This window comes from Fopius arisanus, unplaced genomic scaffold (genome assembly GCF_000806365.1).
Source record: "Fopius arisanus strain USDA-PBARC FA_bdor unplaced genomic scaffold, ASM80636v1 scaffold00153, whole genome shotgun sequence".
Taxonomy (NCBI): Eukaryota; Metazoa; Arthropoda; class Insecta; order Hymenoptera; family Braconidae; genus Fopius; species Fopius arisanus.
In genome coordinates, this window is record NW_011887892.1 from 143,229 (window position 1) to 165,765 (window position 22,537).

General features: G+C 40.4%; 1 protein-coding gene across 8 annotated transcripts in view; it reads left to right on the forward strand.

The window, feature by feature from the left end:
- Positions 1-22,537, forward strand: part of LOC105272274 (transcription factor HES-1-like) — a 200,646-nt gene that overhangs the window by 130,079 nt on the left and 48,030 nt on the right. For all 8 annotated transcript variants that reach the window (XM_011314330.1, XM_011314323.1, XM_011314324.1 and 5 more), the window contains one exon: positions 13,237-13,464. In XM_011314330.1, the coding sequence (XP_011312632.1) occupies positions 13,252-13,464 (213 nt within the window). In that variant the 5' untranslated portion in view covers positions 13,237-13,251. The remainder of the gene's footprint in view (positions 1-13,236; positions 13,465-22,537) is intronic.

A 22,537-nucleotide genomic window follows, 5' to 3' on the forward strand; every position in this document is an offset into this window, starting at 1 on the left:
ATCATCATTACGTATAGTGTGTATATTATGAGGACAGTCCCCGAAGTATCCACTACGTAAAAAAAATTATGAGGACTGTCCTCAAAACAGCCACATGTCCCCATATAATACCATACATGACCGAAAATGACCCCAAAGTAACCTTTATATATATATATATATATATATATATTAATTATTAATATGAATATATTAATATGATATGCATAGCTTAGCTATGCGCCAAAAAAAGCTGCCCTAGTAAACTATCATCCACGCTACAGCGTGGATGTAGTGTGTATGTTGCGTGGATGTAATGTGGATGCAATTTTTGGATGAGAGGCAGGCAGAAATCGATGAAAACAGATGAAACAATGATGTGAGATGGATAAGGTGGATTATTTGATGTATTTGGCGATGTTTGTTTGATTATTTTGGGATAAATTATAAAAAATAGATAATGGGCAGAAGTGAACATGAAAACAGCGTTCGGAAAATGCCGAGAGATGGCGGTAGGGTTATATTACCGACCTCGATAACCGAATTGACCCCAGGCGTTTAATCGCGGGCCTCGGGGCAGTGTGCACTTGAAAGAAATCTATTTTTTTTATTAACTTTTCACACTTTTTTCTTCATAAATATGTAGGTGGTAATTTGGTGGAATTTAGGAGAACATTATCAGAATTCAGGAGTAATTAGTTTTCGTTTAATTGATTTTTCTTTTTTGTCAATAATACTGAGCAGAAGTTATTCTTAAAAAAATCAAAAATAATTGAAATCGATAGAGAATAATTTGGTGGTCATTATAATCATGGTTTCATAATTTAGGAGTTAAGGCCCGGCCTTCTCGTCTTGGGAAAATTTTGGTGACTTTTACCCCCTCACAGTTTGCGGCAGACTTCGAAGCTCCATCTAAAAAATACACGGCCGGTAAGAGAAAAATTGGCGATATGGTACACTTTTCCAGGGTCGTCTGCGGTTCCGAAGTCAGGGTGCCAAATTTTCGGGCCTCCTTCGAAAAAAATTTGAACGATTAAGCATTTTTAATTTGAATTTATAGGGGGTGGAATAAAAGAGTACTGGGAATAACAAATCCATTTTTATTCATTTTTTTAAACAAATAGGCGCATGGCGGCAAAGAAGGGGGGAGGGGGTATGGATGCGAGGGTGACATGGGAGTTTGGGTATCGGATGAATCCGTCGGAAAAAATGAAGGATTGACAGTGGCATGAGTGTGGCAGGGTAAAATAGGGGGTTGATGGTGCAGTGAGTGCATGTGTGAAAATAAAGGGTTGAGGCTGGGATGAGTGTGGCAGGGTAAAATACGGGTTGATGGTGTAGTGAGTGGAAGGAAAAAAATGAAGGGTTAAAGCTGGGATGAGTGTGGCAGGCTAAAATAGGGGGTTGATGGTGGAGTAATTGTATGTGGGAAAATGAAGGATTGAAGCTGGGATGAGTGTAGGGATGAGTGATGGGGTAAAATAAGGGATTTTATTTTACCTAACTATTTTACCCTGCCACACTCATGCCACTCTCAATGCTTCATTTTTTTCCGACGGATTCATCCGATACCCAAACTCCCATATCACCCTCGCATCTATGCCCCCTCCCCCCTTCTTTGCCGCCATGCGCCTATTTGTTTAAAAAAATGAATAAAAATGGATTTTTATTCAAAAATCCTTAATCGTTCAAATTTTTTTCGAAGGGGGCCCGAAATTTATGCACCGTGACTTCGGAGCCGCAGCCGGCACTGGAGAAGTGTGCCATTTTGTCACTTTTTCTCTTATCGACCGTGTATTTTTTAGATGCAGCTTCGAAGTCTGCCGCAAACTGTGGGGGGATAAAAGTCTCCAAAATTTTCCCAGGACGAGAAGGCCGGGCCTTAACTCCTAAATTATGAAACCGTGATTATAATGACCACCAAATTATTCTCTATCGATTTCAATTATTTTTGATTTTTTTAAGAATAAGTTCGGCTCATTATTAATGACAAAGAAGACAAATCAATTAAACGAAAACTAATTACTACTAAATTCTGATAAGGTTCTCCTAAATTCCACCAAATTACCACCTACATATTTATGAAGAAAAAAGTTTGAAAAGTTAATAAAAAAAATAGATTTCTTCCAAATGCACAGTGCCCCGGGGCCCGCGATTCAACGGCTACGGTCAATTCGGTTGTCGAGGTTGTTAATATAACCCTGCCGCCATCTGTCGGCATTTTCCGAACGCTGTTTTCATGCTCACTTCTCTTTTTCATCCAAAAATTGCATCCACGCAACATCCACGCAACATACACACTACATCCACGCTATAGCGTAGATGATAGTTTGCTAGGGATGTTATAAAAAATTGATGATTCCCAATAAACTATCAACTCTCAAACAATTTGCAGCATTGATTCAGATTCTACAAATCATTTGCAATCGATTAGATGAAAAAACATTTTTTTCCACGAATTTTTCAAAAATTTGTCGGCTATTTTCATGAAATTTTTTCATTAATTAATAAAAAAAAAAACATGAACTCTCAAACGTTAAAAACCGATGTACAATGACCGGCTGACGAATTACAAATAATTCGAAATGGTAATTTATTTAAAAAATATTTTTTGTCGGCTAATTGGATACTGCTTGAAACACAAACAAGATTTTTTCTAGCAAATAGAAACCAAAATCGGTGCAAGTTTTTTCCTTTTACTCAATAAAAGTTCATCAACAACTAATTGTTTTATTTAGATTTTATTTATCATTTATCAGTTACATTTTATTTAGTTTGTAGATTTAGAATATAAGTATAAGTTAAGGATAGGTCAAGATGAAAAATGAAATACAGTCTTCCCAATGGATCCTGAGACCTGCGAACAGAAAAAATCAACAAGTTAATACTTCATAATATTCCTTTCAATCAATCAACGAAGTTTATCATTATTTATACTTGCTGGAATGAATGGATGCATGGAGAACACAGGCCGGCAACAGGAAGCTGGAATATAAGAGAAATTTTTCCTTAATACATTGCTCATGAAACATTCATTACAAGGTGAAGGAAGATTTTTCAACTCAATAAACTATGAGTTGAATCAAAGTTTTCCCTCACTCACATAATGATCGTTCAAAATCTACATCAAATGAAGGAATCTTCTGTCCTGGAAGAGGTAGGGGGGCCAGTCCATCCGTCATTGATGATAATAAATCTGAATGCCCCCAAACCTACCCCCACCCCCACTGCCTCTGCGAGGAGGCCGGCGGAAGTGGTTGTATTGGCCTTTCCAATATCTAAAAAGGAGGGGATCCAAGGAAAGTTAAAGGAGGAAAAATTGGATGGGAAACGATTTTACTGCCTTTTCTACATGACTCATTCCGTTGATGTTAAAAATACGATCGAATTCCATAATTTTTTATTATAGGCATGGAATTCAATCGCATTGATGACATCAATGGAAAGATTGATGCTTAAAAGGCTGTGCTGAGCACACTTGGAGCCTCATTCTCAGCATGTGAGGATTTTCGCCATGCAGGGCACTCATTATTACAGCAATGAAAATCTTCATCAACGAAACTCTCCTCTGTACAAATCTCAACTCACCTGGTAACAGGAGGATCGTAATTTCCCCTCCACGTCGACGGCATCCCTAAATGTCCTCGGGAAACCTAACGAGTAATCATAGAACCCATTTAGTCGAAAATCAATTGTACTACCCATAGATAATAACACGGCGTCTGTAGTTTGAATTAGGCGTTAGAGAATTAAGTCAACATCGAGGCCGCAGGCGCCGAATTATCGATTAAACCGCTATGCAACAGGCTGCCTAAGGCCCGAGGACTCACTCTTGCCTTGAAGTTACATGGGTGTATATATCGATCGTATTTTGTGATATTGAGCTATTGTTCTTGATATTTTGTATTGTGTGTGGAGAGAGTCGGTTCCCGAGGAACAAATATATTTAAAGGTTTTGTCGAAATTCATTGTGAGTAATTATTTATTTGTCACTCTTGGCTTATTTTCCTTTCTCTCTCTGTCTAAATCGTCCACTTGGGTCTTCCAACATCCACCTCTGAGATATTCTGTTTATTTGTCGTGAAATTAACTGGCGCCCGGTTTAATTAATTACTATTGTCGAAACGTATTATTAATCTGCGAAAGGATTTCTCCAGAGCCCTGACAGCCCTTGACCCAGGCCGCGTCAGGTGAAGGCCTTCTGTCGTTGCATTTCCTTGTCGAATTTCAATTATTTCATTGTCGAATTCATTTATTTAATCGAATTCTCATTACCGAAATAAAAGGCCTGTCTGAACCTACAGAACTAGACTGTTGGCGGATGTCAACAGAACTCGTTCTGCGTGAGAAATTCAGTTTTGTACGGAGCAGAGTTGCGTTTGAAGACGCTCTTCATTGCTGCAATATTAGTGCGCAAGATGTAATTCCCAAAGATTCAGAATGAGGCTCCTATCTCATATTACCTGGCATTCCTCTCCCCGAGGTACCTCCCTGCTCTGCGCCTTCCCCTCCCTCCGTGTCGCCTGTCTCGGGCTCCTCCAGCCTCCCTCAGTTCCTCCTCAGGGGCCTCTTCGTCTTCAGGATGATTGCCTTGCACTTGCCGCTGCAAAATGTTTAGTTTTTGTGGCAGCTGTTGAATGAGGCGAAGGGAATCGTCCTGAAGATGATTTCCCCTTCCCCTTGACAGACCACGTTGCTGCTGTGGTGCTGCTACTGGTTTCCATCCTGGCGGCAGTGGTGGCGGCGGTGGTGGTGTTTGGGTTAGTCCTGCTGCTGCTGCTGCTCCTGCTGCTGCACCTGCTGCTGCTCTCAGTAGCGGCATGGCCTTGGCCCAAAGGTAGCTGGAATAATCTATAATTAATAAAATACGATAAGGAGTCGGGAATAAAAGTGCGTTAGTTGTGTGACAGCAATCAATTGGGAAATATAACCCTTTTGCGACGAGAGAGAGGGGAAAATTCTTGGGCGAAAAATATTTAGAAGAGTTTCCGCGTGTATTTTACCCCTTTCTTTCGTTCTCAAACTGATTTCCCCCAATTGATTCCTGTCACACAACACTATTGACACAATACTCAGTTACTAACTTTTCTATCCACTTAAGGCCCTGATGTACCCCCGATATAATTTTTCAACACATTTCCCGGTACCAGGAATTAGTATTTCGTGATAAAATTATAGTCAAAATATAGTATCAAGAATAATGATTTGCAGTCAAGAGCGTTTTTTAAGAAAAATTGTTTATTTCCAAGGAATATCCCCGAAAATAAACAATTTTTCTAAAAAAACGCTCTTTACTGCAATTCATTATTCTGTATACTATATTTTGATTACAATTTTACGACGAAATAGTAATTCCTGGCACCACGAAATGTGTTGAAAAATTAGGCTAAAATGTGTCCACCCGGGCCTTAAATGAAAAAAAAACCTTATGAAATTGAAAACCAAGATTTACGCGGCAGACACAAGTTTCATGAAACTATTATACGCCTAATTTGACTGATTTAGCAATGTGAACGATCCACCTATGTCAAAATTTTCATTCGCCCCTAAAAACGTCAAAATTTTGATGATCGGATGGAATTCACATGTAATCACTATCCCGCACTGACTCGAATTGTTAAAAAACGCGAACCGCCCTTAGAATTGAGTATTTACTTACCAATTCATTCTCAAAATCCATCTGGTCGTAATCGGCGTCCTCCAAGTTTGCCATGTTGCATGGAAAGAGAGAGCTCGAGGAAGGTTATCCTTTCTCGGCGCACTTTCCACGACACGTTTGTCAAGCTCTCATTCACGCACGACGCTGATTGCGAACCGATAACACAGCGACCGTAGGAAACAGATGCCGCCAACTTTAGAACAAAAATCTGACGGCTTCAGGTTTGAGATAATCTCAGCGCGGAAAAATCGTGCGAAAATCCGTTGCTATGCGTGAATCTTTTCAATGGTGGGTTCAATTGCGGGAGGATTAGAATCAATGAAAAGAGCATACGCGATTTAGATAATGTAACTAAGTTTATTTTTTCTTTAAATTGGCCTGTTTTAATTTTATTACGAAAATTAGTTTTGGAGGTAGTGGAAGGGGTAGTTGGGTCGTGTATAGATACTTGGGAGCGCTCGGCCTGTTTGTTTGTTGTTTGGTTTCGAGGTTTATTTAAATTATTGTTACGAAATATGTACTTGGCCGATACGCTCCCGCGTATATCGATCAGTCGATTTACTCTAGGTACTTATAGACTCTTCGCCGGTGGAGGGGGAATGCAATTTTAATAGATAAACAATTCCAAGAAAATTAGGCAATCTGCCCCCAACGATTAAATTTTTCTCCGAAAGGTAACAGCTTTCATAATTCTGAGAAATGTCGATGAATCGATCGAGCGGTTAAATTTTTCGCAGAAACTCAACCGTCTGCAGACTTCTGAGAAATTGATGAAGAAATGGCAATGAATCGAAGCACCTGAAACTTTATGACTCATTGAAACTCCAACTAGCAATGATATAAATTGATCTGAATTTACCTAAGGGTTGTTAGTCTTATTTCAAGATGGAACGAAGCAGCATTGTGCGCTGTTCCAGAATAATTGAAATATTCCAACATGCCTTTCAAAATGCACAATCTCAAGACATTCAACAATGAATTGATCGATGCGCTTACTATATTAAAATTTACACTCTAGTTTTGAAAAGACGAAATCATCTATCGGTTGGTGAGCAAAATAAAATTCTCTCTACAATTGCTCGAATTCAGGGTTATCGAGAGGGACTCACAAATAGACCACATCGAGGTGGTCGTGTGAAGGTGCCATCGCATAGCATAGCAGAAGAAGCGCTTGCAGATCGTGTACGTTGGAGAGATGGACCATCAGCTTTTCACAGTCGTATTCGCACGGGCATTGTAATCAATCTCCAACATAAGGATCCAGCTTCATTTCTCAATGATGCAAGACAACTATCAACAGTACATTTGAGAAGTGTTCTCGAAAAGAATGGCACCATAAAGGCAAATGCTATATTAGCTTGCAAATTTACATTGAAAAAGGATGAAGTGTTTACTAGTGAAGTCAAATATTTTAATACGAAGAATGGAATCTTTCTACCAGCTACAGATCTGGCAACGTGGTGTGATGAGAATGTGAGTAAGCCATTGCTAACAAAAATTGGTGATTTCCAAGAACGTGACTCGGGATGGGAGTTGAGTGAAATGTTATTGGTGTGTTTTTCTGATCTACGGTCGTAGAAATAAACGGCAGGAGAGGAGGAGCGAGCTCTTGGTGTTTCCTCTTCGGAGTGGATTCCGGAGAACCCCAAAAGTATGCTAGATCCTCTAGCACTGATGGAGTTGAAAGTGCTCAAGCATGCTTCTTTAGCCCTGGTGATAATGATGGGATGAATGAGGAGGTGTTGGTGGTGGTGATAGGTCTGCGTTGTCCACTCAGGCAGAACTTGGTTCTTCTCTAGCTTTATGGTGCTAGGGGTAGAACAATATCGGAGCTGCACACTCGGAGTAAAGTCAGTTGTACCCTGAGCGGTTTACCTGGTTGGTGCTGGCTCGAAGAGATATCCTCGGCTGAACGCTCGAGATGAACTCAGTCGTACGCTGAGAGATTTACCAGGTCGGTGCTGGCTTGACGAGAAGATTCCCTGAGCTGTACACTCAGGATGAGCTCAGTTGTACACTGAGCGATTTATCAGGTCCGTGCTGGCTTGAAGAAATGCAGTCAATCTGACGCAGTGCAGAAAAATGGAGTTGTCTACTCAAACTAGTAGCGATGAGAGTAGGCGATGCTGCAAAGCTGCTTTCCAACAGATGGATCTCGGAGGGTCCACTTTAATAATGAGCACGGCCCCTCGTTGATAATCAAGAGTCGAAATTTTAGTTTGGACCCGTTGATTGTAATTAAAGTTGCGCCCTCAATCTGGGGTTGCAAGGACAATCGAGTTGCACTCTAGGACTATGCCTAGTGGTGACGTTAGAGGGTGGTCCTGCTGAGTTGCTTCCTTGTAGACGGGCGTGATTCCCCTATGGCCATTTGCATTTCGATATTTTGTCATCCAACGTTTTTTGAGGTGTGGTGGGAAGCATCTTTATATATTTAACAATGTCTTCAAAAGGGATGTTTCTAGGCAATGTACCCTGTAACGCTTTTCCCGCGTTGGCTTCTTTCACTGGCGAGTCCTGTCCACACCCGTACCACCCTAGTCCTACATCCCCTAACTTCGTCACAATTGATTCCTAGTCAGGCGCCAGGTGACTTTGTTAACCCAGTGCCACCCCTGGACGAGACCAGGCTTTTAACCTGCGGCTCGATGAAACCCTTGAGACTGCGTTTTTGGTATTTGCCGGATCCGCTAACCGGCCCCTTGATGCTCCCACTTACCCCTATGCTGCCTTTTGTCAGATCCGCTAACTGCTCCTCCAGGGGATGCGGTGCTAGGATGGGGCTACGTGCCTGTGCTGCCCAGTATGTAGGTTTTGGAGAGAGGGCGGGGTCCGGGGATTTATTCGACTTCGCGTGATCGTCAACATATCCTTTATTATCTCTTTTCACTTATACCTGCTCCTATTATGCACTTATTCGTGTTTATACACTCGGCCAGGCGGGACAGCACACTCACACTCACACTCCTCCTTGTCTCTCTACTCTCTCTTACTCGCCATTTCCTCGCGGCTACCAACTGTCCATTTCTCGCGGGCCACACTCGTCTCCTCGTTAGGACTTATTTAATTATTATGATTTTCGGCCTGTCTTTTATTATGTATTATTTATTTTATTGCGAGTGGGCGGCATCGGAACGGCAACTATCTGGGGCAACCCGCACTTCTGCCTCCCGATGTCACTTCATGACTCTCGGGGCGGAAAGGGATCGCCCTCGGATATCGGTATTATCCAGGGTCGCCACCCGGGCTGGAGCCTCGACGGTGACTCCTGGACATCCTCCTCTCCTCGGGGTCCCTTAGGGGTCGCTCTCGAGCAAGGAATCATCGCCCCGGGGCCGACTGCGCGGGCCAAGAGGCCTCGCGGGTCGCCACTCGTGGGTCGTCCGCACGCTACCGCGGCTCACCGTCGACTCTCTGCTCAACGTTTCTCTTATCACTCCCCTCCTTCTTCCCTCCTGTCCTCTTCTCCTCTCGAGTCGCCCAGGAGCTGGGAAATGTTGGCGCGGTTTGCCCCCGGGAGATTTTCCACCTGGTACTTTTCTTTGCCGGGTACCCCCGCGGCGGTGGGTTTCTTACCGCGACGAGGCCTCCCATCTTCGGTGGTCCATCCCCACGACATTCAGGGGTGCGGGTCATCACTCCGACTTAACCGCGCGTCTCCTCCCCCACAGATCCTTGCCTGGTCTGCAGTTTCTCTAGCCTCTGGCAAGCTTGGCCCTTTCTAGGGCGGAGGACCTTGCCGGGCACGTATTCGGCAGATGACTCCTGGGCACTTCACGGTATCCATACGGTAATTCCCTCCCCGCTGCCTCTAATGGATTACTTATTCTGTATTCTATTGCACTTTTTGCTCGATATTTTCCGTCGTTATTCCCCGTTTCTATTTTCCTGCCCTCTCTCATTCACACTCTCATGCATTCCTTACCTTCCCGCCGGCCGTTACAATTATTCACATTTCTCTTTCCCTTAATTATTTACATGAAAATTTGCGCTGGTTGTTCGTACGGGTGATGAATTTGGGGTTCATCACAACCCTCACCTTTGTGATAAGTTTTTAAGAAAAATACCGACAAGCGCGCATTGGCCTCTCTCTAATTAATGTTCTTCTAATGTCAAAAGTGTCATATTTACGCATTTTTCTGACGTTCATGGCCCATAAATTTTACACCTCCTTTGACGATGGATAACTATTGTTCATTAGAAGACTCTCATGTTAAATGGAGTGGATTCCTTGAGGCTGGAGATGTCCCCTTATTTGGACAACAAGAAATCATTTGGTGAATTGTGCCAACTCCTGGAAGCCATCGCATAACTTTCGTTGGATATGGGGTGCAGGTGACGTCATGGCCTCGGCCAACCCCCTGTAACTAATGGGGGGAGGCACTCGAACCCTTATTGGCCTGCCTTCTCCTTTGTCGTTATCGACGAACCCGTGGTTGAGGTGGTCCATTTCTAAATTGCCGACATTTTTAATTCTTTGGGGCAGCTCCTATCTGCGGTTACCATTGGAGTGTTATTTAAGTTATTGGCCCCCGAATTCAATAGAGGAAAGAAAAGCAGTGAGAAGGATCTCTTTAGTGGTGCCTTTCAACAATTGTGTCACTTCTGTTTAGATCATTCGTGGTTTCCAGGTGTTGTCCCCTTGATGGTCACTCCTTAACGCCTCTCAGGCCACTTGAATACCTGCCAGGTAGTCTCCTTTATTGTGGTTACCTCGCATAATCGATACTTAGGCTGGACATTTGTCGCTATTATGTGGGATTTTTCTGAAGGTCCCTTTCCTTGTGTTGTTACAGCAAGTTTCCAGTTATACAAAAATGTTAATAGTAGAAACTGCGCCGTCCACAACAGATGTAAAAAACTTCAGAGTTTACTGTCCTGCAAAATCTACCATTTTTTGCGAAGCCCACATGCTCTGTTTCATTCCAATGAATTACGTCCTAATTTGTTTCTAACCTTAATGCATTATATCTCTTTAAAGAATATCACATGACAGTCTGTCAGTCGTATCTTCATCAGCATATGTTATAACAATCACGGGTCTTACTGAATTGAAATATTCACTAACTTATGTATATTTTTTGGTTAAGGTTTTTAGTGTTATTCGTAGGTATACGATTACATTAATATTAAATAAAAAAGAAAGAAAATTGACATGCTGAATGAATCTAATAAAAAAGAAAGAATATTTCTATGCTGAATGATCCATTTCCGATCTCATTTTTTTCACTTTTTTATGAACATTCAAAATAATTCATTCCACGATCTGCAATAGGAGTACGATGAAATGGAGTTGATCGATTTGTTTCTGAACTGTCAACCATTTTTCAGAATGGAAGGATCTGATCTGGATGAGGAGAATGATGAAGTGGTCTTAATCAATTTTTCTTTCTGATACAAAATGTATAAAAATACATTTTCTGGGATTAAAATTAGTTAACTGGAAGACAAAAAGATAAGAAATTTGTTTTAGACTTAGCACGAATCAACGATTAGTAGCAACAATAAAAATTAGAAGCGGTGGATAAATTTGTGCACTACTTCTGCGTTTCCGTTTTACGAAGATTCATTTGCATTTCTGTTGACAATGGCGGAAGAAGGGGGGGGGGGGGGGTCCCCAAATTTTAACTATTCAACAGCGTCATCCATTTCACCTTCATTCATGATGGGAGCCTCAGAAATAAGTCTGATGTGATCCATTTTAGTGACGTTTAACACGAACACATCCACTCGACGATCAATTTCTTGAACTTCGACCTTTATTCCCTCAACTAGATCGTCGCTGGGAATGAATGTTGTCATGTGGATCGACGTGCGATCAACGTCTGTACAAATCATTCCACTGCCGTAACTCGAGCAGTTGGCTGTACAGATGCTTCTGAAATGTTCTTTGATCCATCCAGTAATGGCGACTGAACCGTAAGCGTCACAAACATTCTTCATTTGGATTGATTGGTAGGTGACGATCTCATTTTGGTTTCCTACGGCACCATTGGCGACATCGAACATTCTAAGAACTTTTATTTACCTCGTCCAATCTGAAACTCTTTGGAGCCAACGGTATCACCTAATCGACGATATGTTGGGTTAGCCTCTTTTATGATTGCACCCATCAGCTTCAAAATCTTGGGAAAACGAAAGAAATTAAGTTTAAAACTTAAAAGGTGAATTTTTCTTTTTTCAATGCATAGATATCAAAGAAATTAATCAATGCTCTAATACATCTTTATTTAATGACTCTGACCAACTGATTCATTGCCGCAGAAAAAACCTATAACCCTTTTGCCACTGTTCTTATTGCGGATACATTTGTAAATCCGTTTTTAAGGAGAATTAGGTAGTTCCTTCAAGCCTTCAATGCAATCTACGTATCCAGTCAGTTTCCTGATAATAAAAAAAAAAGACATGAATCAATTTTCCTAGCTCGTGGCGTCGGTAAGAGGTTAAAAGTGCAGACACGAATATGTCGATAATATTGACATATTATTCGAAATAGTATATTTCTCCCCTAAAGAGGAAAAGTAGACAAGTCCTCCCCACGTGCAAAATTAGCACCCGTGCCGAAGGCGAATGCTTGTCTGTGTTTCCTCCCGAGGGTTGAATACGATTTTTCTGCCTTCATACGCATGTGGGCAGAAAATACCCATATTCATGTCACCCCAGCATCAAAATGGTTAATGGCTTTGTTGGTCGTGGATTTTATTAAGGGCGAGGCCATTTTTCTTAACGTATTCGTCAAATACTTCGAAGAAACGAAAAGATATACCGTTCTTGTATAAGCCGATCACAATAATCTCGTTAAGTCGTTTAGGTCGTGGTGGTGACGGTGGGGGTGGTGGTAGTTTAAGGAATTTCAAGGATAACAGAGTGTACCACAGAACTATTTTTCGATGTATTTCCCTCCTTGTTGTTTCTGACTCTCTTCGTTCATCTTGTTTTTGGTAACTGAGAGAATTAGAATGGATTTTTGATCAAAGAAATTAATATTTCGATGATTTTTTTTTTGTTGGACCAAAACCATACATTTACCACGGTTTTTTCTAAAAATAATCCCGAAAAGCAAAGCCGTGTTTCTTCGAATTTCTGAGGAAATTGTTTAATTGTTAAATATTTCGGATACAAACAGGGTTAGGGAACTTTGTCGAAAGACTTTGTCTGGTGAGCTACTTGGATAATGCCGGGCTGAGGAAAAGGGTGCGAAAATAGGCTTGAGGAAAAGTAACATACAATCAAAATAAAATTAGGTTGTCGTATTTTATTCAACGGCGTGAAACTTGTTTGGCGCACAAAACCTAATTCCAACTTATGGAATTGTCTGTTAAATTGGTTAATAACTAATATCAAAATTAATTATTGAACTTAATCACCAACTAACGTGAAAATGATCTCGGTGAGGTACTCGGAAAAATAGTTGGACATCCATATGACACAATGGAAAATACGCCTGTACAAAGGAGATGGTATTCGATGTTCGAGCAATGGTGAGCAATGAAAATTGTGTTGCAATTATCCAGTAAAGAAATGGCCTTACAGCACTTTGTCAAAGGACATTTTTAGGCGTAAAAAATTCTTTAACATATTGCTCATTGGCATTTCAGGCAAACAAACCACTTATGGAAAAACGAAGGCGTGCAAGAATAAATCAGTCACTAGCAGCTCTTAAAGCACTGATACTGGACAGTGCACGTCTGGAAAATACAAAACATAGCAAACTTGAGAAAGCAGATATTCTGGAACTGACTGTGCGACATTTGCAGCGACAGAGATCATTAACTCAACCAGGTCTGTCGAGGTACAAAGCTGGGTATCACGATTGCTCCCGAGAGGTGAGGATAATTCTATATTTAATTTCAATTTATTCCCTGTGTACCGTAGACTTTCCTTAACTCGTGTACCTTTTGGGGTATCGATTGCAAGACTTTTGACATAGAAATTGTCCCTTCCATATGCATAGAGTGTGTGTCTACAAGAGAGAAATGATAGAATGATCAGAGCGAGAAAGCTGCAACCGTTGACAGAGTCGACGAATTATCTTAACTTCCTCGCGAAATGTTAAAAAATTAGGCTACAATGGAATAAGTAGTTCTTGGTAACAATTCGTGAAGGTAATAAATATTGAGGTTCTGTTCGGGCACCATTCTCCAACTCATCTAAGTAATAGTATTTTTCACGCCTAGGACGGAAAAAGTGAATGTGACGAATGCGGCTTTATAGTCCGAGCCGAAGGGGAGGATTATAACGCGCATGAGTCAGAATCATGAGAAGCGAGGTTAGAAACGCGTTTCAGAGGCCGCGATGATATAAAATAATATATGGGAAAGGATGTATCAATTTCCATAGTTTACTCATTCCACCCGACCTATTTAATATACACATTTTAAGGTTCTATCTCCGAGGATATTCATAGCATAACGGCTGATAGAACACTTCCCCCTCCGCGTGTAATGTTACATAGAAAATGAAAAAAATATTCCCCGCCGCCAGAGCCTACCACCGAATTAAAGATTCTATGAGTTGAAGAACGTCTACTGCACATGACCATCACGATGATAAATATCGAATAAAGTGTGAAGCATGCTACTGCGAGTAAATTAAAGTAATCTCTCATTTGATGCACATAAGATTTTCGAGTAATGGATTACATATTACGTTCTATTTGAGGTAGAATGGCCGTCGTGTTTTTCGTTTGTCACACATGAACACAGTAGTTGATATCATGTGTAAGAGGATTTTCCCAGGGTGTTTTGTTATCATTCACGATTGGATGCCAGCCAGGTTTTCTTCGTAAACCTTACGAAAACCAGGTGCAAAGCAAATTCGTCTACTCCGCGCAAGGTCGGTGGCGGGAGACCCGATAATGCCAAGATTGCATCAGCATGACACGGTAGAGTGAGTGAAGCTCAACAACGTTAGACGAACTTTGATTATCCACTTTAGTAGCGAGGACGACATTGTTCGGAGGCAGCTATTGAGGGACTTATGACACAAATCTGTTGTGGAGGCCTGCCAGCTCTCCTACGTTTATACTCTCAGCCAGGGCGGTTAGACCGTGGAGGAGACACCTATTACCTGCGAATCCTTTTCCACCCGCACGGCTCTAAATAGTTCGGGGCGTATGCGACATTGGTATCGGGGACCTGTCTCCGGACGGCGTGAGTCATTTCATCTACCCGTTAGTCCCTTGTCTAAATCGACAGCGCAGTTCGGAATCATCCAGTTGGAACAGTTGGATGTCGGCCCTGAATTGATAGTGGTAGATACCGCCAACGCCATCATTGTGTTTCGAAACATGGTCTCACCCTCCCACGTTTCATTCCACTATATAGTTGGTCTCACTCGCCCGCGTAGTGGCCCGATTAGGCATCGTCCCACGTACTATTCATCTTTTGCTTTGCTCTTTCAGCCACTGTCATATGTCGCCACACTGTTCTTCATAACTTCCTTTCGTTACTTCCAGTATTAACGGAAACATCTCGTTACACACCTTCCTCTTTAGGAGAGGTTTCTAGTGGAAATATGTTGGTTTAAATCGTTAACTCCTGAAGAAGTTCATCTCCTTACTCTTCGGTCAGCGGATCATTCCAAGGCTTCCCTATAGGGTCTCCTATCCTCTATTACGGTGCCATTCGGATTCTGACTGCTTAATTCCGAAAATCCGTAGAATTTCCGGGAATTCTTTCTACTCAACGCCGGTGGTCTATTGAGTGGTAGGTAATGGATAAGTATAGCTACTACATATAATTTTGAAAATTTTCTGAGCTATTATTTACTAGGTATTTAAAAAAAAGGCAACAAAGCGAGTCGGGCTCGATTAGATATATACTGTGACGTGTTGCTGCCCTCTATAGGAAAATAGCAAATATTCGCTGCCCTCTGCGTCCCACATAACAAAAATTTCCGAAAGTTGAGCATTGAAACGTTTTCTTCCGAAACGTCGAAGGACAAGAAAAAGTTAACTGACACAAAGGAACAGTTGCTGATAGCGCTGCACATTAACTGCGGAGGTAGCTAGCTTATGACGACAAATGAGCTCTGATTGACCGTTGACATCGTGTTTAATCAAAGGAGCTCAATTCAAATGTAACTCGCTCCCGCCAATTGCAACATGAAAATGAAGTAATACTGTAAATGTCAACTTCTCAACCATTCTCAAAAATAAAAATAAAATAACTAACTAATGAATAACAATAACAGAAATCATTAATAAGTTATTATGAATAATTTTCGGCATCCGATGATGCGAAGGAGGTTTCCTTTGCAAACAATAATTTGTTGTCTTAGTCTCAGAATCTCCAACTCCTCGGTACAGAGGTCACTACTCGATCTTCCAAATGAACCAAACTGCAGTACGGTTCATGTAAGTATATTTAACCACTCAAGTAAGCAGGCGTGTAGGAAAATAAAATTGATAAATTGAAATAAATCAGCTTCGATATTAATAATATTTCTCAGCTATAAGGACAACGTAGTCAATATTTTTTAATCGTAATGGCGGTCACCTTTTTCAGATCTTTTCAAACATCAATTGAAAATTTCTCGCGTGTTGCATCGGGTAACTTAATTTTTCTCGTCGGTAGAATATTCCGAATATTGTCAAGTCGATTTTTTTAATAATATTGAGTGCGTATCATAGTGCCCTTTGCAATCAAAACTAATGCGGTCATGTTTTTCCATAAGACTCTATGTTAGAAACAAGTGTTTTCATTAATCATCATCTGGCTAGAATGGACGGATCGAACGGTCGAAAATATGACTTGCTTATGATTCATGCTCTTCGTTATTATGTAAAGGAAAATGTAAACTGTATTGAATATTGTCGGTATCCGTTAAACATCCTTAAAACGCTGCCTCCGATACTTCATACTCCACAGTTTCCAAGACTTGGAAATATGGCTCCCGTGATGAATCCCTCGTAGATACAGAATCTAGCCGACGATGAATTACTAGTGAGGGATGAAATGGCACAATACAACCAAATAATCATGAACAAATTAGAAAGGTCCATAATTATTAATTAATTTAGACTCTCGCCTCGTCACACGTGAAACTTCTTATCTAGTCTAGAATTTAAAAATCCCGACGAACGATCGAGGAAACAAAAATACCCGATTACAATACCTAGACGGAGTAGAACGGTCTATGTCGACCTTTGGTGGGGTTCATAACAGTCGCGTCCACATCGCAAAACCCGCGGTCACGCTAACTGCGGTTGCGGCTGAGGCTTGCTTGATACTTTAGGATCAATGTGGTTCACTCCACGTTGAATTTATTGTGAAGACCTCAGAAATAATAATTTACTTAAATTTAAATCAACTGCTTTAGAAGGGAAACCGAAGTAGGGGGCGCCTGTACAGCTACCTGAGTATTCATAAAAATATGTGAGATGATTTAAAGAGGCTGAATTCATTAATAGCTACTTAGTTCCGACACGAATATTCATTTACTGTAGGTTGGCCATCAAAATAAAAAGCAATCATGTTACTGCAATAGTTGGAAACAATAGCAGCTATTCTAGCCTATTACCAAACCATTTGGTCAATGAGGCTGAGCTGTACTTGACAACATTTACCGGCTCCTGGTTTTGAACAAATCCGAGTTCTCCCACTTCGAATTCTCCATTTCTCTGACGTAAGGTATAAGCTCGAGTCTGTCGATCATTGATCTCCGTTAGGGCGCGGTGGATGGCTAACCTAGTGCTGGCATTTTATCCGCTGCACCCATGTTTCGGGTGGGTTTTCGTCAACCTCAATGTCTCGGTCCAGCGTTCCTCGCAGTGAATTGGCTGATTCCGGTTGTCGTCCGAGATTAACGAATGCCGATGTGGTATTCAGCTAGCTGTGCTGGGCTGTATTGTACGCGAATTTAAACCCGTCCACGTGATAATCCCATTCTTGGTAACCTGCCTTTATATAAGCCCTTCATAATCGCTATTAGCGAACGAATCGTGGAGTCGTTCAATGCTTCATGTTGGATGAAGCCATGAACTCTTTCAATGAATGTTTATGAACTATGTCCCCCCATCGGTAGATGACTGTCGTCACTAATGCAGGTCTGGGCAACCTCTGCTCTGAGAGCAATCCGTGGTCCTGACCTGAGTACACCTATTAGTACACGACAAGAGGATAGACGAGAGCCCATTGTATCGGATGATGGGCCTGACAATCCTAAAGGCCCTTCTCTTCTGCTCCAATCCACCGAAGGGGGGATAACGCTTAAAGAAAACGAAAAGGGGAAAATGTCGCTGAGGAAAAGAACAAGCGGAAAAATGAGTAAAAAATGGAAAATTCGAAATTTTCCTTCCCATCATGCTTTTATTTATTTTGGAAACTGATATGATAAGTAAAATGTAAAAAAAGTCTGTTCAATTTCAGAAGTAACGATCTGTATCGATTATTGATATCGTAAAAATGCTGGACAAGAATCGGCAAAAATGCATAAATAAAAATTCATTTAACAGAATTTTGCAAAAAATGCAAAATCATTCATTTTCTTCGTTCATATTCCAGTCAGGTTTCCGTCGACCGTGAGGGAGAATTTGAGCAAATTGTGACACCATCATATCCATAAATATTTTTGTTCAGGCTTGGCTTTTTAAATTTCTTTTGCTACTAATCAGCGGCTATGTTTATCACTTCATCATTTGGTAGACGTTTCATGGGACGCTCCCCAATACAGCAACTTTGAGGCCCTCCACTACTGTCACTGGTATGATCGTACTAGGATCCTTGTAATTGGTATGGTTATATACCAACATTATAAACCATTTTATTGTATTCCGAACTCGAGTTTATGATTCTGCTCCGCACTACCAGGAGGTTGCCCATGCTTGCCCTAATACTTTTCGAATCCTTGTGCCCATCGTCTTGCATAATGATTGGTCCTTTATCGGCTTCGTGAAGAAGTCTTGGATGATTAATACAACACTAGTTTCGGGCATAACTGCGCGTCAGAGGACCCATTATATCTGCTGATATTCGGGACCATGGTTGTTTGATTGGTGGAGTCGAGTGGGTTCCTTTTATTGCGTTTTGCGGTGCTCACATTCGTGGCATGCACTTATGTATGACATCACGTCGCCCAATATCGCTGGCCAGTTGTATTTTATTACATTTTATTACATGTCTTATCGGCACCCTGGTGTCCTCCGGTTAAAATAATGGATTAACAAAAATGTAGAAATAAATCATATACGCAGCAATGGGATGAAATATAAAGAAAGCAAAAATTTTCAACAAAATTTCAATTTGAACTATTTACGTGCGATGAACTGGGAGAATTAAAATTCATATGGTCGCTCGAGTGGTGGGGTTTGAGAGCAGACCTGTTGCAAAAACTTGGCTCATATGATGCTCATTTTCATTGCGAGGAGGCTTTTAGACATTTGAGTGAGCGTGGTTGCCTTTAATTAATTTGAAATCTTTTTGCGGGTAAAGATATTCTTTTATTTTTTTTTTAATTGGTGTCACGTATACAATTCATATTTTATCCCATCGTATATTTTTTTAATTGGTGTCACGTAAACAATTCATATTTTATCCCATCAAAGAATCTCTGACACCTTCTTTCCATGATTTTCTCTTTCTCTCTCTCCGAATTAATGATTTTATTTTATTATAATTTAATTTAACGCTTGATAATTTTTTTGTAAATTATTAATTTCACGACTCTGAAATGTTAGTAGATAAACAAGACCCGTTCTGGCCAATGGGATCTGAGGCGGGGTGCGGGGCAGGGTGATGCTGCGGGGAGGGCAATGTATCATTTTTCTTGATCCTCGGTCCGTCATGGCCGGTTCTACTTTATTGAGTCGGTGATGGTAATGTCTGGCGTCAAACTTGTGGGCCGGTTATGTGTGGAGTGGGGGGGTAGTTGAAATCGACCATGCGATATCTGTCGTTGAATGTCTACCATATAATGTCCGATATCTAATATCTACCATGGTATGTCTACTGTCTAATATCTAATTTCTGATGGCTAAAGCCTACTATTAAGTAATATGACCTACTTAATATAAACTACTATTAATATGAGATGTCTAAGGTCTGATATCGAATTCGTGATATTTAATATCTAATATTTCATAGCTGACAATCATAGTTGTAAAAATTTTCAAACGATCTGTTGGCGCTGGATTTTTCTCGTTTATGCTAGCTAAATAATCATAATTACAACGACAAATTAATTCACGATTTTCTATTTTTATTTCAAAATCATTATGAATAGAAACTAATAAGAAAGATAAATAATTTTTTCATTTTTTTATCAAATCTGAGGAATCATTTTAAACTTCTCTCTTTCTCTCTCTCGCATTGAGATCGGTATAAATATTGGCCGTGGACTCCCCAGGTCATGCTATGGTAATGCAAAGATTCATTCGAACAAGTGCAAATTTATCAGCCTCATCAGCTGAGACGAACGGAGATTGAATAAATTCAAAATACTATGTATAACAATTAATTGGGAAATTATTAAGATAAAATAATTTCTTGGAAAAATTTATCCGTTACGAAGTTAAATGCTTCCTTCAAAATTACCAATCGTTTCCAAAAAATCGTATTTCAGGTGGAAAGAAATTTTGATGATAGAGGGGAGAATTTTAAAAAAATTGTTACGATTTGAAACTACTAACAAAAGATGAATATTTTTTATAAATTGAGTATGTGGAATCACTTTAAGCTCGAAATTCTCACATTGAGGTCGAAACGTGAACTAAACTTCACATGCTGCTGTGTGTGTTTGTCGGTGAGCACATACGCGTTGTATAAACGAAACATTTAGCCTCTTGGATGCATGGTGTTTCGAAGTGGAGTCAATATTCCATGGAGCAAAAAGATACAACGTAACCAGTAAAATAACATGAAATTATAATTTTTTACGTTGAATGGTGATGGGGAGCTTACAAATGAACATCAGAAAGATTTCTTCAATTTTTGAGTGTATTTTCCCCTTTATGAGTTAAAAAACACGTGTCACAGAAAAAATGACTTAATGACACCGAAAGAAAGAAATAACTGCTGACTTTCGCACAATTGTAATCTTCCAAATCCGTCACTTGGTAGAAATGGCCAAGGACTTGCTCCACACATTGCAGTTTTTCTAAATCTTTCACATATGTTTTCCGAGTATTCTTCAGAAAACTGTGCAAAATGTTGTCAATACCATTGTGATCACAGTCACCAGCACTCCACAACATTCCATGATGATTTCGAGTAAGCCACCTATTGATTACAGCATCCGGCACCTCCAGATCACTCCAGACACATGGTGTTTTAAAGAGGCTGTTGAAGAGGGGAGATTCTTCTATGTCTGATGACTGTTGCACGGCCACTGCACTCATTTCTTCGAGAATAAAGTTTCATTGTCTTCGGAATCCTTGCAAATCAAAGATGAATGCCATTTTGTTGGTGTTGTTGTTGTGCAGATAAAGGTTGAATCATTTCTGACAGCTTGATTTTTTTTGTTCGGAGCAGAGGTGTGTAGTATCCTTTCCTCTAGACTAATGCTTCTTCATTGATCATCTCTCCGCCCCATCCTCATCCAATATTTTTTCTTCCCACTGCTCACACTTTACCATTAAAAAATTCCAGATTCTTTCTACACTTCCGCGAGCATATTAATATAAAAAATACCACTAAATATGCACAATCAACGAAATTTCACCTAAATTAATTCGACTCAGTAAATCACCAACCGACATCAACCTTGGAAGGATGTACGATGCTGCAATCGTCCGAGGCACACGCGGAAGGCAAGAACCAAAATTCACCAAATTTCGACAAGGAGCCGGGTCAATGAATCAGAAGCCTAAACCAGTAGATTAACCCACCTCTCCCACTTCAATAGAAATCCCTATTTCCTAATAAAGAAGTAATAGGACCTCGCAAAATGGGCGGGTCTCAAAAAACACGTTCGCGAATCGGTTCGGCTCTTGCTAGTCTTAGAATTAAGTTGATTACATTTCGGGGTGTTCTTGAATGATAGTAGAGAACATAAATGAGCAAGTCTTTGGGGAAACTACTTCCTTAACCCCAGAGTAAAATAGTTTCTTGCATGTTAAGAGACTTAGTCATGAACAATGTTGAATGGTGGATGTGTCTCCATCGTAAAGAACTATCAGTTACTCTACAAACAATTAAGACCCTGAGCGTAATATTTGAAATCAGCAACAATCAATTCCGAACAAGTGAAAAATAGGTACTTCACCTAAGTATCTGTACTAGTGTACTGATAGCCATCTGGTAAGGAAACGAAGAATTCACGACTTATAATTAATAATCATTCACAGTCAGTAATTCTCCAAAATTGAAATACAAAGATAGATCCCATTATGGCCGCAAGGCTTCTCTAAATTGGAACTACTTTCAGTCTCAATCATTGTATGAGCAATCGTAATCGAATCCACTAAAAATTTAAGGTTGAACGGATCCTATCTCTACCTATTTTATTTAACCAATTCTTACCGAAATCCATTAACGATAGAATCGATCGTAGGTACGACTAAAAATGAGCAGCGTCGTTCAATTTGATCAAATTACAAATTCCAGCTTTAAAAACAAAACTAATTTCTTTTGATGCAAGTATTTTCACCAGGCACAATGAATTTCTGATGGAACATCCACTCTTTTATATCACTCAACTCGTAAGGCGTTCAGTTCAAAAATGAACCACGGCGTCGACAAATAGAAGCAACAGGTCTTAAATCTAAGTTCTTATTACAGTTCACTTCACTACGTACAGTATTATTGTTACTCCCAATATTCATAGTAATATCAGTGTTCCTCAAATGTTTCATAAGAAATTTGGAAATACTAGCGTATATGGCGCGCTATGCGCGCCAAATCATCCACGTATGGGGTGTTATCATTGGAATATATATATATATTCACGGTTATTTCCAAT